This window comes from Elaeis guineensis, chromosome 3 (genome assembly GCF_000442705.2).
Source record: "Elaeis guineensis isolate ETL-2024a chromosome 3, EG11, whole genome shotgun sequence".
Classification (NCBI taxonomy): domain Eukaryota; kingdom Viridiplantae; phylum Streptophyta; class Magnoliopsida; order Arecales; family Arecaceae; genus Elaeis; species Elaeis guineensis.
The window spans coordinates 61,283,386-61,298,248 of NC_025995.2; the positions used below are offsets into that span (position 1 = coordinate 61,283,386).

At 38.7% G+C, this 14,863-nt stretch overlaps 1 protein-coding gene across 1 annotated transcript; it reads right to left on the bottom strand.

Annotated features, from left to right (window-relative positions):
* Positions 1-220: 220 nt before the first annotated feature.
* Positions 221-4,037, bottom strand: LOC105035587 (uncharacterized). The gene is made up of 4 exons (XM_010911188.4): positions 2,011-4,037; positions 1,717-1,907; positions 1,324-1,559; positions 221-1,202 (listed from the first exon to the last, which is right to left on the bottom strand). The coding sequence occupies exons 1-4, from the start codon at positions 3,672-3,674 to the stop codon at positions 471-473; spliced, it is 2,823 nt and encodes a 940-aa protein (XP_010909490.2). The 5' UTR covers positions 3,675-4,037; the 3' UTR covers positions 221-470.
* Positions 4,038-14,863: the final 10,826 nt, after the last annotated feature.

Sequence of the window (14,863 nt, forward strand, 5' to 3'; positions counted from 1 at the left end):
TATCCTATTAATTCCCATCAGTCCACCGCCCGTTTGCAGATAGTGGTAATGGACTTGGGATCAGAACAAGAGGGGCTTGTTAATAGCTTCAGAAAGAAAACCACCGAGAAATGGCCATCATCGATTGAAGCAAGTCAAGGATTAAAAAGAAGGGATGATGACTGTTATGGACTAAACACTCATGCCCACTAACAAAAATAATACTAACGGAGAATTGGCGTAATAATATAAATCAGATTTAACACATCCTTTCCTGCAGCTATTTTGTCCAATGCGAATGGCTTAAATCAGAATGTATAAAAGCATGAATACTTACAAAAATGGAGTTCATGCTAATCCACTCATACATCATTCTTCAAACATACAAAGAAGAAGAAGAAGAAGAAGAAGAAGAGGAAACAAATCAGAAGGCAGTAGCTGCTCTGTGGCTGTAATCTAATCAGCAACATGGAACGAAGTAAGTTCAATGCCTATCGGAAGGGAACGACAGCATTTAGACCCTGACGAGTCTTTGATCTCCTGAGCTCTTTACAAACTCGATCTAACATACCAAGAAAGTCCCTCACGATTACAAAAATCCGCAGTGGATTGGCTTCATCCTTGCTCACGTCCCCATGATAGTACTCTGTGATCTCTCTGACGTGAAGTAGGACTTGGTTTTCATCACTTTTCAGCTCTTGGATGATCTTTTCAGCATGGTTCATAAAGGATTTCATCGAGTGGACAAAGCTTCCACTTCCATCATCACTGGATAGGTATACTTCTATTAAATGTTTCAACTGTTCCATTCCATGGGAGAGATTTGAGACTGAGCTAACCAAAACATCCAAGTCTATACTTGCTGTCTTCTTGACGTTGCATAGCTCTGTGCTGAGTCCTGAGACAAGGTCGAGACCCATTACCCTGTAAACCTCTTCCCTTTCCTCAGCAGTCTTTAGCTCATTATTTTCCTGGTTGGTTTTCTGTGTTGCCGTCTCCATAGCACTTACACCTTCTGACCGGATCATCTCTTGAACAACAAAATGTAGTAAAGTGGTCTTTCCATCAGTTCCCTTCACATCTGCAAGTTTTAGCAAAGCATCAAGTTTGAAAGCTCTCGCACCACCTCTTATAGTCCCGACGTTCATCCGATTCCCTGTTTTAAGCACAGCCTCGAGCAATCTTAAGAAAAGCCTACTGGATCTGAGCTCCTTACAGGCTTCCTGGGTTAGAAGAAAATGAATGTTGAGCACCAAGTTTTTGACTGGTTGATAAAAAATTAAAGGATCATGAATAGCACTAAGAAACAGAGTGAATGATGAAAATTCTTATCCTAGTTCTTACTTCAAGCATTTCAAAGGACTTTCTGAGGTGAGAAACTTCATCCTCAAAAGTCTCCCTGTATAACATGACTTCTATCCTCGAGAATGCAAATGGTATGCACAGAACCACCCTGACAAATTTCTCTGCTGGGCCTAATTCATCAATATCACCATCATAGTTGGAAAGCTTTTCTTGTTCTTCTTTTGTCAGTGTCATCTTCACCAGTGCTTCCAATTGTTGCACACATAATCCTCTACCTGAAGCAGTCCAACCAACAATTTCCAAGAAATTACAATGTCTATGTAATTGTTATAAAGAAACAAGTATACTCTTTCTGAAAGAGGGAAAAGGTAAAACAAAACATGGAAAGATTTCATGGTGTAACACTAATGCTGTCATATTATTTTTACCAACCTTGAGTCAGAGCATCGCAGACTTGCTCAACAGTTGCATTTACAGCCTTCATGAGTATGGTGATATTTTGCAATCTCTTATTGTCCATGACATGCTTGGTAGGAGAAGGAGTCTTGCTCTTGGCTTCCTCATTTTTGGCAGAACTTTGTAAGTTGTATCGAAAGAGTGATTCAATCATTTGCTCATCCAATCTGTACAGAATTTCCGAATTCAATAATGCAAAATAAAAAGCATCTGCGAGGGTATATTCATGCAAGGAAGAAAGGAACAGAGAAGCTATGATTTTTGGCTTACTCGAATGAGCTTGATCTAATCTTGTCCCACACCATGGAATGTTCGGAGGTTGCTCTTACTTTGTCCCAGTGCAGAGGTTTCAATTTTGGCAGTGGAGCACCATCTTTGCCTATTGGTATACCTTGCTCAACTGGGCATGGTGACTGCTGAGGTGGCAGACTAGAGTTGCAACCCTTTGGAAATGAAGGTGGCTTTGGGGGTGGAAGAGGTGGTGGAGGCGGCATAGTAGAGTAGCAGCTCTTTGAAACTGAGGGTGGCTTCGGAGGTGGTGGAGGCGGCGGAGGTGGTTTGGGAATATTCCCATTGGCATTGGTTTCAGGTGGTGCTGAAGAAGATTGTGTCAGTTCACCAGTATTATGAGAGGAAAGTATATTGTTTGGACACAAAGGTGGCATGGATGCCATTTTAGTACCCTTCGGAGTAGAAACCTTCTCTTGCTTTGATGGAAAAGAGGAGATATCAGGTTCTGAGGAATGTTCATTGTTCTCGAGACTACTCTGTTGCATGCTATGGACAACAAGAGGCTGTGAAGAAAGAGAAGAGAAGAGAGATCTTTGATCCACGATGTTAGATGAACTCGAGGTTGCTCGAAATTTTTTGCCTTCCAAGTTCGCTGAATGACTCAAAGGAGTTGAATGCATCCGATCGAGAGATTTCGTTGGAATTGGAGATTTTGTTGGAGAGAACTGAAGTAGCCCAAGATTTGGTGAGGTGGATCCATATGAGGAATTACATGGAGAACAAGTTGCAGTTGGGTGACCTCTATTTGCCTCAGAAAGATCAGACACCGACCCATCTGAGGAGCGAGAACAACATATAGAATGAAAGGAATCATCGTCTGAAGGAGAAGACTCCATTGGAGCCTTTTCTTCATCCAAACTATTCGCAGGGTCTGATTCACACTTCATTTGTTCTCCAGTGTGAGATGGAGAACCAGACATGTTTTCATTTGAGTACACATACTTAAATTCAGGCGTCTGCTTAAGACTAGAATCACTCTCAAGATATGGTGCTAAAGAATTCAGATAAAACAGCTCCGGACCAGGATCGAAACTCACCTTGCTTGTAGTACTTGAAGGCCTCTCTGATCTCTTCTTCTGAGTTCTTTGAGACCTCTTAAAAACTAGTAATACTGTGATACCAAGGATGATTGAGGTTGCCCCAACCGACACGATGATGTAAATGACTATTCTCCGGAGCCTTGCCTTAGCTCCATCTGATCTCCTTCCTTGATCTAAGGTTTGAACTGGTGGTGTGTGTCTCGCGCGAGGCAGTGGCGACCACGAGTAGACATGAGCGTGGAAATGAGTGATAGGAGCAGGGGTTGGGGCCTCTGCTGGTGCTGGAGCAGGAGAAAGCTGATGTCTCTCATGTTTTGGTCTTCTCAAGATGGAAGTATCCAAACCAAGAAGAAATCTGAACTTTGCTAGCATTCGAAACCCCATGTCTCCACCTACATTGTCTTCTCCTGAGATCTGTTCAATCTTTTCTTCACTCCCATCATTCAGGAGCCCAAGACTAGTAGTACTCTTGTCTGCTGCATTTCCATCTTCTGGCTTGATCTTTAGATCCCAACCAACACCCAGGAAGTGAGAATTCAAGAAGAAGAAAGTGGAGATGGAGAAGATGATGAGAAAGCAGAGGGAATGTGAAGCACAGCCCATCTTTCTTATCAGAAAACAATGCTTTCCATATTAAAACTCCGAGAGGAAGAAGGAAGAGAAGAAGGAAGAGAGAGACAAAGATGTAAAGAGCTCATAGAAGAGTTGGGAAACTACAGGGTTTTGTGATAGAAGTTGGGTGGCCGCGTGGATCCATCCAATGCAAAAGGCTTTAATGCTACTCCAAGGAACCCCTGACCCTGGCCGTTGTGGAGTAGTAATTGCTCTTTGCTTCTTGTCCCATGTCCCCATGCACCAGTTACCTTACCTTCCCCACTTTCTCAGGACCTTTCTCCCCTCCAACCTACTGTTTGGTCTTATTGTCTCTCTCCTCTTCTTTTTGTTGGTGGGATGTCACAAGTTTTAACTCCAAGCTTTTAACCTTGTACTTTCTCACCACTGTCATGCTTATCATCTAGTTATATATTTTCCCATCATTGACTCAATCACCAATTCTTATAGCAAATGGCATCGGATTTGAGCACAATTGGTATCAGAATAAGCTATTCAAACGCTCTACCAAATCATGGAACGTTGTGTGAGGTTGCGCATCGGTGGGGCCCATTTTTGGCTGGACTTGCTTGCCTCTCAAGAGGTTGAGACCTGAGGGAGATGGAAAGGTGGAGCACAAGACTCCCAAAGCTCTTACGTTCTGAAACGATTCCTTTTATGACTAAGCTCAACTCCTGAAGGTGAGAGGAAAAATCGTAGCTCTAATATAAAATTATGGATGGTCGTTTGAATGGCTGTCCATTTCCTTAGCCTAAGACTTTGCTTTCTCTTCTTTTTATCAGTTCTAACTTTGGTTTCCAACCATTTTAGCGGTCGCATGTCTCCGTGATTGGTGGTGCTCAAAAAAGTCTTATCTATTTATTTCGTAGCTCGAGGCATAAAGTTTGTTAGTTGCCTTGCCCTGTTGGTTTCACCTAATCTCACAGGCATGCGCGCCCCACAGTTTCTTGGCCTTAATTTTGCTGGAGTTGTTTGTGCAACATAATATTAGTATTCTATTCTAAGCGCTGGTAGTTTCTCCTGGTTAGTGTAAATTGTATACATAAACTCTTGAACATACCTTGGTGAGACAGAGGATACAATGTTTAGATCAAGAGAAACGTTTTTCACTGTTAATTATTGCTCTATTGAACTACATTACTATTGTGGTATCAACTCATTGATTGCATCAATCTTTTATGCATGGCCACAGAGTTCACTGATCTTCAGCATAGGATGCAGTGCCCTGACCTTCAAGCAAAGTTTTGATCACGTAAGAGTGCACATGCATTGGTTCTATTCAGTTGGTGACTCATAGCTTTCCAACAAGAGCATGGATCAACTTCAAAGAGACTTTTCACTCCCATAGCTCACATGATGACTATCATACTACTATATCTAGATATTCATGTCACTCATATCTACTTCCTTCGTCAAGCTCTTTCTAAAGTTTGTTAGGCTCCTAGTATGTGGCTCGTGCAAATTGGTCAGATAATCATAGTAGCACTATTAACTAAAAGGGACAATGATCTCACCATATTTGTTCGAACCATTTTACTGGTAGTATTTTAGCATTATATGTTGATGATATTAGTATTTGGATGAGCTGCCTCACACTACATTTTTTTGAATAGTATCACAGTTGACAATTCTCGATGATCAATCTTGGGCCTTGAGGCAGCCTCTCACTTGCTGGATTGTCTAATGTGCTAATAAAAGTATTATGTTGACCTGCTATGATTTCTTGGTTAACATTTTCTTCTTTTGTTGAAAAATTTATCAGTGTTTCTATGATAAATATGGTGGTTGTTCACTACTACTCCGGCTTAAATCTAAGACCTCTTCTGTCGACAAACAAGTACAGACCAAGTGAAATAAAGTAATTAGTATAGGCTATTTAATGAAGCTTATAATTTGGTTGATATTAAATAATTGAGAGATGAAAGTGTACAAAGTTTTATGGAATGGACTTGTTTCATAATTATGCTTGGTTCATGATGGTTAAGTAGTACAAGAATTTACTTAAAAAAAGTGGGTATGCAATTTATCACTAGTAATTATGTTATCATCATGTTCTTATAACAGCATGTAGTTAGGTCTAGGTATGATTTAGGAAACCAGTACTCTCACATCCGTGTGTGTAACTCAAGCATCAGTCCCTCCTTGAAAAGAATTTGTCCTTGAGTTCAGGATTTTAACCAGATTACTCTCTAAAAATCATAGTGTGATGAATAAAAATAAAAATTTATATCAATGAAATAAAAATTCTAATATTCTCCATATTACTGCTTTTTGCTCCTCACCACATTCAAAAGGCTTTAGAGAATATCTTCATGCATCTCTATTGCAATTGCCTTTTCATGATCAATTATGTTCCCGAATCATCACAAAGAATATACCACCCACTACAAACAGTACGCCACCACCTGGTTGTACCATGGAACTTCTTGTTGAAAATCATAAGATGCTTGTAATAGCTCAAAAAATGAGTTCTTTATTGAAAACAACGTATAAGAAACTCCATACTATATTGCATAATTAAAAATATTGATTTGATGAGATATTCTGATTGATGCTTCTTTTTTTTTGTTTTGGGGGACTGTAGTATGAGTATAATTTATAGTGCCAGAAAACAAAAGGTCTTGTAGGGCTTAGGGACAAGCCTCATCCTGTCGTCAGATCTAGTCTCTGATTGAATTATGGTTCTTCAACTTGCGAGCCACTAAACATTTTCACCGGTGTCTCTTTATAAATTCTTCAACTTGAGGTGCTTCAACTTGGCTAAATATGATAGGATTACTTAAATAATTCCAATAATTATCTTTTTTTGATTTCTTCATAGAAAGTAGTTGAAACTTGACTCTTTGTCCTTATTACATGTTGACTTTTTTGAAATTGAAGGAGTTGCCGTGCAAATATCCTCCTCTTTCTTATTATCCAATGTATAGTCTTCATCAATCATTGATGCAATAGTTAACTTTATTTCATCAATCATTGCTAAATTTAGATAGTGGTTATTGGATCTTAGATCCAGCAGTCCAAAATATTAGGCTGTTTTTAGGCTTATATTAATGTTTATTTAATTTTTGAATTCATTGGGTATTAGTTTAGAATTTAACCAAGTTTGAAATCAAGTTTAAACCATTAATTGAAGCTTAAACCAAACTTGGTGTTCATGCTTGGCTTAGAAATTTCAAGCTGATCAATTAGGCCCATGTTTGACCTAGATCATCATTATGCTCAAATCTAGCTCAAAATAATGGCAAATAAATCAAGCATAGTCTCAACCTTCAAGCTCGATTATTTCAAACCAAGCTTGATCAAGCCCAAGGTCCACCAAGCTCAGCTCACTTACACCCCTAATTACACGAGCATCAACCAATGTACATCTTCCAAATATCTGAAAATCTTCTCTCTCTCTCTCTCTCTCTCTCTCTCTCTCTCTCCCCATTATGCACGATTTCTTGTTAAGAAGTTGAAGATCTAAGAGAGCTTGTCAATCATGACAATGGACTGTTACTAATTCTAAGAATCCTAGATTGCTTCAGACGATCCAACTAACTCAGCGACAGCATGGAGCTGCACAAACTCATTATGACTTACCACCCCATTACCTGACACAGATTTTATCACCGCCGCTTATTGATGTTGGTGGCATCATAGCTGCGCATATCTACAATCCATGAATACTTAAACAAGGCTCTATTAGATCCAAGTGGTCCATGTTGGAATCCCAATAAGCAAAACTGTGCAGTGACAATATCATTTCGTGTTTATGCAAGAAGAGGAATGCACAAAATTTTATACAAGTTCATGGGTTGTGGGTGGCTCTTAGTCTCTTTCTTATTTTTGATGGAAATCAGAGGCATGGAGAAAACCAGCCACCTTAACTTTATTGTAACTGAGAATTTACATCAGTAAGAGCGCTGCTACTGCAGCAGAATATCCATAGAAGATAATTCGCGGAATGAGACAATCTGAACTTACAGAACAGAGAACAACCGTAGAGATAAAAACAAAAGACAGGCTGCAATTCAGCACTCTAGTTTCCAGCAGTCAGATTCCTGTTAACATCCCTCACCTTCGTTCAAACATCTCCAAACTCTGAAAGAACTTTGTGGTTCCAAAAGACTGACCAATCATCGAAGGATTGCACAGCTTTAGCAGCGACTGCAGCCGTGGAAGATCGTTTGTTGAGAAACAGGCGAGAGTTCCTTTCACGCCAGCATGCCTAGGCAACAGCTGCAATGAGCATTAAGATGACTGGGCGACTTGATTTGTTAAAGTTCCTTTCAATCCAGTCCAAACAGAATGCTGGAAAAGTGGAGTGAGGGTGAAGAACTCTCAAGGAAGAGCAGATCTGCTTCCAAATGTCAGAGAAAAGATAACAGGTTGAGAAGAGATGGTCAACAGTCTTCAGTGTTTGGTTGCAGACAACACAAGGTCCCAAATTCCTCCCTAGTTTTATTCCAATGGCTTCCCTGTTGTTGATTTTTTTTTCCTCCACACCAGCCAGAAAAAACACGGAATTTTTTGTGGGGTGCGTAGGCTCCAGATAGCTGGGGCAAAACTACATTGGACCTATCTCGAATTCAAGAATTGATATAGACAATGATGAGAAATTTCCACAAAGAGGGATGATTTGATGATTCTTCTTGACTTCTATAAAGGTCAACTTGACTTGGATCGAGTCAATTTTGCTTTCATCGACAGTAAATGACCATAGGCCAATTAGTATATTGAATAGTCTCTACAAAATTATCACTAAAATTCTTTCTAGGAGGCTCAATAGATTCCTTCTAGCTCTTATTGATGACTCTCAATCAGTCTTTGTCAAAGAATGAAATATCACTAACTGCTTCCTGAGTACCTACGGGATGGTTGCATATTGCAAGTAGATTGGAGAGAAAGGGTTGCTTTGTAAAATGAACTTTGAAGAAGGCTTTGATAAGTTGAATTGAAACTTTTTTTTGATATGCTGTGAGCTAAGAGCTTTCCTAGCAGATGGATTGGATGGATCCATTAGCTTTCATCATTGGCTTCGATAGCTCTTATCATGAATGGCTTGTCAGGCAACTGGATTAAATGCAAGCAACGGCTCAGATGGGGGGACCCAATCTCCCCATCACTCTTCATTCTAGTGATAGACATTCTTGCTTGACTACTCAAATGAGCAGGCACACTTGGGTTGCTTGAGGGGATTGGTCATCAGGAGGAGTTCCGTGGCATTTTAAACTTGTAGTTTGCAGATGATATACTTTTTTTTTGTACCGAAAAGTAAATAAGCATGTTGGTGGCTAAAGCTATTTTTGTTGGCTTTTCAAAGTACTCCCAGGTTGAAAATAAATTTCCACAAGAGCTCCGTTCACTTCATGAATATGAATGATAGGAAGGCTTCTCATTTTGCATCATGGATGAACTGCAAGAAGGGTGAGTTTCCATTTATTTATCTAGGATTAATATTGTATTTTAGGAAACTTCCCAAACAATACCGGTTCTCTTTAATTAATAAAGTTAGCTCAAGACTTTTTTCTTGGACAGAAAAATTTGCTCTCTTGAGGATGTAGATTGAGTCTATGTTGGATGTTTGTCTTAGAAGCCAATCTTGGCTGACACATTTTATATCTCTAAGACATGATTTTGTACTTATTGGACAGTTATATTACCATTCACGTTGATGTGTTCATAAATCATCCAAGGGATTAACAAGATGATGACACATATTCTCAAAGAGTTGAGAATTTGAGGCATGTGTCATTAATAGTTGATTTCTAAATTGCTCCTGATCATAGGATCATCATGGGGATGGTGATTGATCTGGATAGACCAGTGTATAGATCACTTTCTTTGGACAGATAGGTCTCGAGTCTGCAGTGTAGAGACACTGGAGCGAGAGTACAGGTGGTTGTTAGAAAATAACTAGTACTGAGCGTGACCAACACGAAAAGTCACATAGATGTCTGCTCACTCGTTAGTGACTTTCTCAATGTTGTAGTTGTGTGATTGATCTTTTGACTTGAGATGACACTATTGCTCGCAGTGAGGCTATTGGAGTTTGACTGACACATCAACATGAGTCTCAAAGAGTCCTTGTAGTAGATGTTGGCGATAGTTGGTCCACTGTAGGAGTAGGGTGTGCATCAAGATGGGATCTATCGACCCTAACAGAAAGGAGTAGTCCTATGAGATTTAAGAGGCTGAGTCCTTAAGTCTATGATCATAGCAGTGTGATTGATGAAAAAAATTTTCATAGAATTACACGTAGACTCGAGCTGATTGAATCTATCATATGACCGATGTTGAGGTTTGCCAATTCATCCATGACCTGTCATCTGGTTGGAACTCACGATAGAGGGACTGTATCATGTGCTAACTGCACATAGAGGTTTATATTTTATTCTGCTGGATTGTCACTATATACTACTAGATGTCACTGGTGGATTGTGAGAGTTATGAGGATCATCTTGATGATCAATGATCCTTGGTAGGCAGAGTTAAAATTATTCTAATCCATTGAAAAGTGTTTCAATGATATTGTGATAGAGATCACAATATATCTCACTATCAGACAGAATAGAACTTATGGGATCACACATAAAAGAGACTTTTGATTAATCAGATGGTTGAATTACGATTATGAATCGTAAAAAAGAATTGATTATCAATTTGATTGATAATTGATCTAATGCAAATATTACATTATATAACTTACTAAAGAGTTAGTGAGTTATAGGAGGATCAATTAGCAATAGAATTGCTAATAGGCTCAATTTGATTGAGCAATGGAGCTTGTATCAAGTCTAATTTGATTGGATTTAATTTAACTCATTTTGGGTATGATTGATCAATCCTATAGGGTTATAGGATAACCCCAAAAGGATTGGATGATTAGTCCTAGTTGAATTAGGATTTGAGTTTGACTCAATTTCTAATTAGACTAGGATGTATGTATATCTAATTGGACTAGAAATCTTCATTTTCATGCTGCACCAAATCCTAATGAGATTAGGATTAAAATTGAGCACCAAGAAAGAATCCAATAGGACTAAGATTTCTCCTCCAATTAGGAGACATCCAATCTAAATTAATTGGGCTCCAAATCATATTTGGATTTCTATTTATTTGAGACTAATCTGGTCCTAATTTGATTAGGATTCATTGAGATTTTATTTGACTTAAACAGCTACTTAATTGAGTCCTATATAACTTCCTATTCATGCGCCAACAAACAGTCCCATGGAACCAGATTTTGTGTGCCCAAATAAAGCCATGCCAAAACATGTTTGATGCCCCTTTTAACTCCCTTTTGTGCATGTAAGAAAGAAGAAATTTGATCCCTATTCAGCATGCAAAAATCTGGGCGAATTCCATGATGTGAGCGGCGTCCAATTTTTGGTAGAGTCCTAAGCATTGAAGACTCTATCTCCTACTCATCTTAGGACATCCCTTTTAGCCTTTAAATACCCCATCATGTGCGACGGTTTGGGTGTGAGGACCAGTAGGTTGGGATGTCCAAAAGAGTGGTATTGGCATGGAGGAAAAAAAATTCAAGGGGAGATATACACGGTGAAGAGGTCCATGGCGCAAGGTAAGGTTGTTGTGATCTCTTCTTTCTTGCAAACAACCAATTGTTGGTTGTTTGGATATCATCTTCTCTCCCTTTTGTCCATGTTTGAACATGAATATATCCTTCTCTTTTTGTTCAAAAAGTTGAACAAAATTTATTACATTTCTATTGTAGAGATTTGGTGCATGGATTTTAGGAAGAAAAGAGAAGAAAGGGTTCTTCTTATGATCTCTAGCATAGAGATCAAGATCCTCCTACATCTTCTTGTTCTCTAAGAGTGTCTTAAGAGAAAAGAAGATTTTCAACCATCAAGATACGATCTCTACAAAGGAGCTAGTACCCCGGTGAGATCAAAAGACTTCTGACCAGATCAGAGTCTCGTATGGATACCTGTAGAAGTCGGATGCTTGTGCGACTAGAAGGGACATTCGAAGGACATCTATGATCATCCGTTGACGTTGAAGATTGATCTATGTCCAGATATATTTTATATTTATTTTTTATATTTAATTTTTATTTTTAAATTTTATCTCACATATAATAATTCTGATTATGATTTGAAGATATGATCTCATGCATACTTAGATTAAATTAGATTTAATCTAAAAAAATTTTAAATTTTGCTGCATATTTTTTTTGTAAAACATACATGCATGAAATCATAAAATTTTAATAGTAGTATCAGAACCACATCATATGTATGAGATTAAGATTTAGATTTAAAATCTGTAGAGAAAAATTTTAGATCTAAAAGATTTTGATATTGTTCTGACATAAGGTTGCCTTGGCATAATTTATTATGCTGTATGGTTGTCCTAGAATGATATTAAAATTTTTAATTAGATTAAATTTTTAGATCTGATTTTATCAGCATATATGTGATATATATTTTATTATTTAGATCTGAAAAGAGTTTCGAGATCTGTAATGATTCATATATATGATATATGTGAAGGAAAAACCGGCTTTTTCCTTGTAGTATCTTCTAGATCTAATAAGATCTAGGATGGAATATTTCAAAAAAAAAAATCCTACGATATTTCAGATTTAAGATCTATTAGATCTAATTTTTATTATCTGATATTAAATCTAAAATTAAATCTAAAAATATGAAGAATAGAGAAATACCTCTAGGGTAACTAGATTACCCTGTAGATGATCGCAGCAATGTCTGAGGTTCTAAAATAGCCACGCAGTCGTCTGACCTCTATCGGTATCTAGTCAAGCAGGATCTAGATCATCTTCTCCTCATAAATCTTTGCTCCAAAAATTAGATCTGGATCTGATCTGAAAGATCTTCAAAAGATCTTCTAAAGCTGGAGCAGCAGCTTCTCGACAAATCTCTGCAGCCTTCTAATCAGGAAGCCACCACGCCTTGGACAAGCACTAGATGGATGCCCAACTTCTTGGATGTGAAGAGGGGAGGGAAAGAAGCAAAGGGGGCATGGACAAGTGGAGAGGATTTAGGCTTTTGTTGGTTATTGCGTAGAGACTCTAAACTCTAGGCGCAGACAGGGTTTAAATAGACCCTACTGCGCCATGCAGTGCCACATCATTCGACCAATCAAAAAATTCCAATTAATTTTGAAAAAAATTTGATTGATGGAGTGATGTCATCTGATCATATCAGATAAGAATTTTCACAATCTCTCCTACTGTTGGTGCCAACACTGGATAAGTACAGTGAGATTTGCACCCCACAGTCCATGTTGATCAAGGGATTAGAGTCCTCATCTCATGGGACTCTATCCTTATCCACTTGGAGCGCATGCCCAATCTGAATATGGCACCCACTTTGAGGCTCAATTTAGCAGGTAGACACTCCACAAAAACTCTCCAATGACCTCTTGCCAAGTGGCCTTCAGTCAAAGGTCCATGGGTCAACATTTGACCAATGTCCTAAAACGAAAATGGCAGGTGACAGGAATTAGCAGGTATTATCTTAAATTTATCTCATGAATTAAGATCAATCTTTTCTGAGCTATACTAGCTCCAGTCAGACTGTGCAAAATCTTCTCAAGGTTCTCTGGGTGAGTCAAATCACATTTGGCTCAATCGAGATAGAAAAGATTACACAAGGAGAAAGTTAGGCTCAATCGTGTGCTAGCATGATTTCTTTGAACCTAATTGGATCTAATCCAAATCAATCGAACTGAGCTAGCTCAATTGATGACATCCAGATCCTAACTCTTGTTTGTGTGATCCAGTTAGGTTTATTTTCGTATGGTAATGAGACATGTCATGATTTCATTATCGACATCATCGAAACTCCTTTCGATGGATCAGAACTCTTCTGATTGAGACAATTAGAATGATCGATCATCAAGATCATTCTAATTGCTCTCAAAATTCATCAATGACACCTAGCAGTATATGGTGGCAACCCATCAGAAATGAAGATGAACCTCTCAGTGCAGCTACCTGTGTGATTGAGTTTTTTTATCGTGAGTCCCGACTGAATTAGAGTTAAGGTGAACTCGTCAAACCCAACATCAGTCATATGAATCAATCGATTGATCCGAGTCCGATGTGAAACCCCAATGAAAATTTTTTTTTCATTATTTCACTCTGCCATGGCCATGGGCTTAAGGACTCGATCTTTCGATCATCATAGGACTACTCCTTTCATCTACCAAGATTGATAGATCCCATCTTGGTGCGATCTGGTTCCTACAATGAATATGCTACAGCCAACATACACCTTAGGGTTTCGAATGGCTAAGAGATCGAGTTATTGTGTAGTCAAACTATAACACACTCAAGGTGAATTATCGATGTACCTCAGGTCAAAGAACTAGATATACAGCTGCAGCATCAAGCTAGTCATCGACGAGAAGGTAGACTTCTTTATGACTGCTCGAGGTGGTCACACTCAGTACTCTCATTCTCAATGAATATCTGTACTCTCACTATGGTGTCTCCATACTGTAGACTCAAGACACATCTACTCTAAGAAAGTGATCATACACCAACCTTCCGGATCGATCACCATCCTCATGATGATCCTATGGTCAGGAGTTGTTTATGAGTTAGTTATGTAAATTCATGTCTTAAATTTTCAACTCTTAAAAATATGAATTAACATTCCTACTAACTCAAAGGATGTATCACAGACATAATGTACACAATGTGATAGTAGAATAATCTTTTTATTTATTTATAATCAAAATTATAAATTTGCCCTTACATTTGTATAGGAATGTGTCAGCCAATCTGGCATCTAGGGCACACATCTAACAAACTTCCACTTGATCTAATGCCAATTGGCTACATATCTAAGTCCTATCTTCTCAAGGTGGGCTTCAATCTTCTGCTGGCCTAATGGCTTTGTCAGTGGGTCTGCCACATTGTCGTAGAGTCAACTCTCTTAACCTCGACATAACTTTTTTCGAGATAATCACGGATCAGATGGAATCGCCACTCGATATGCTTGGACTTCTAGTGAGACCTTGGCTCCTTAGCTAGGGCTATGGCACCATTATTATCGCAGTAAAGAGGGATGGCATCTGATGACATCACTTCAAGCTCTGCGGTAAACTTCTTGTACCAGAATACTTCCTTCGCAGCTTCTGATGCAGCAATATACTCTGCCTCTATGGTGGAATCAGCAATCATCGTCTGCTTGAAACTCTTC

Excerpts from the sequence above, each read along its gene's own strand:
- LOC105035587 (XM_010911188.4), bottom strand. The coding sequence starts at position 3,674 with ATGGGCTGTGCTTCACATTCCCTCTGCTTTCTCATCATCTTCTCCATC. Across the intron at positions 1,908-2,010 it reads ATTAGATCAAGCTCATTCGA|ATTGGATGAGCAAATGATTG; the intron begins GTAAGCCAAAAA and ends AATTCTGTACAG. Across the intron at positions 1,203-1,323 it reads AGTCCTTTGAAATGCTTGAA|GAAGCCTGTAAGGAGCTCAG; the intron begins GTAAGAACTAGG and ends CTTCTAACCCAG.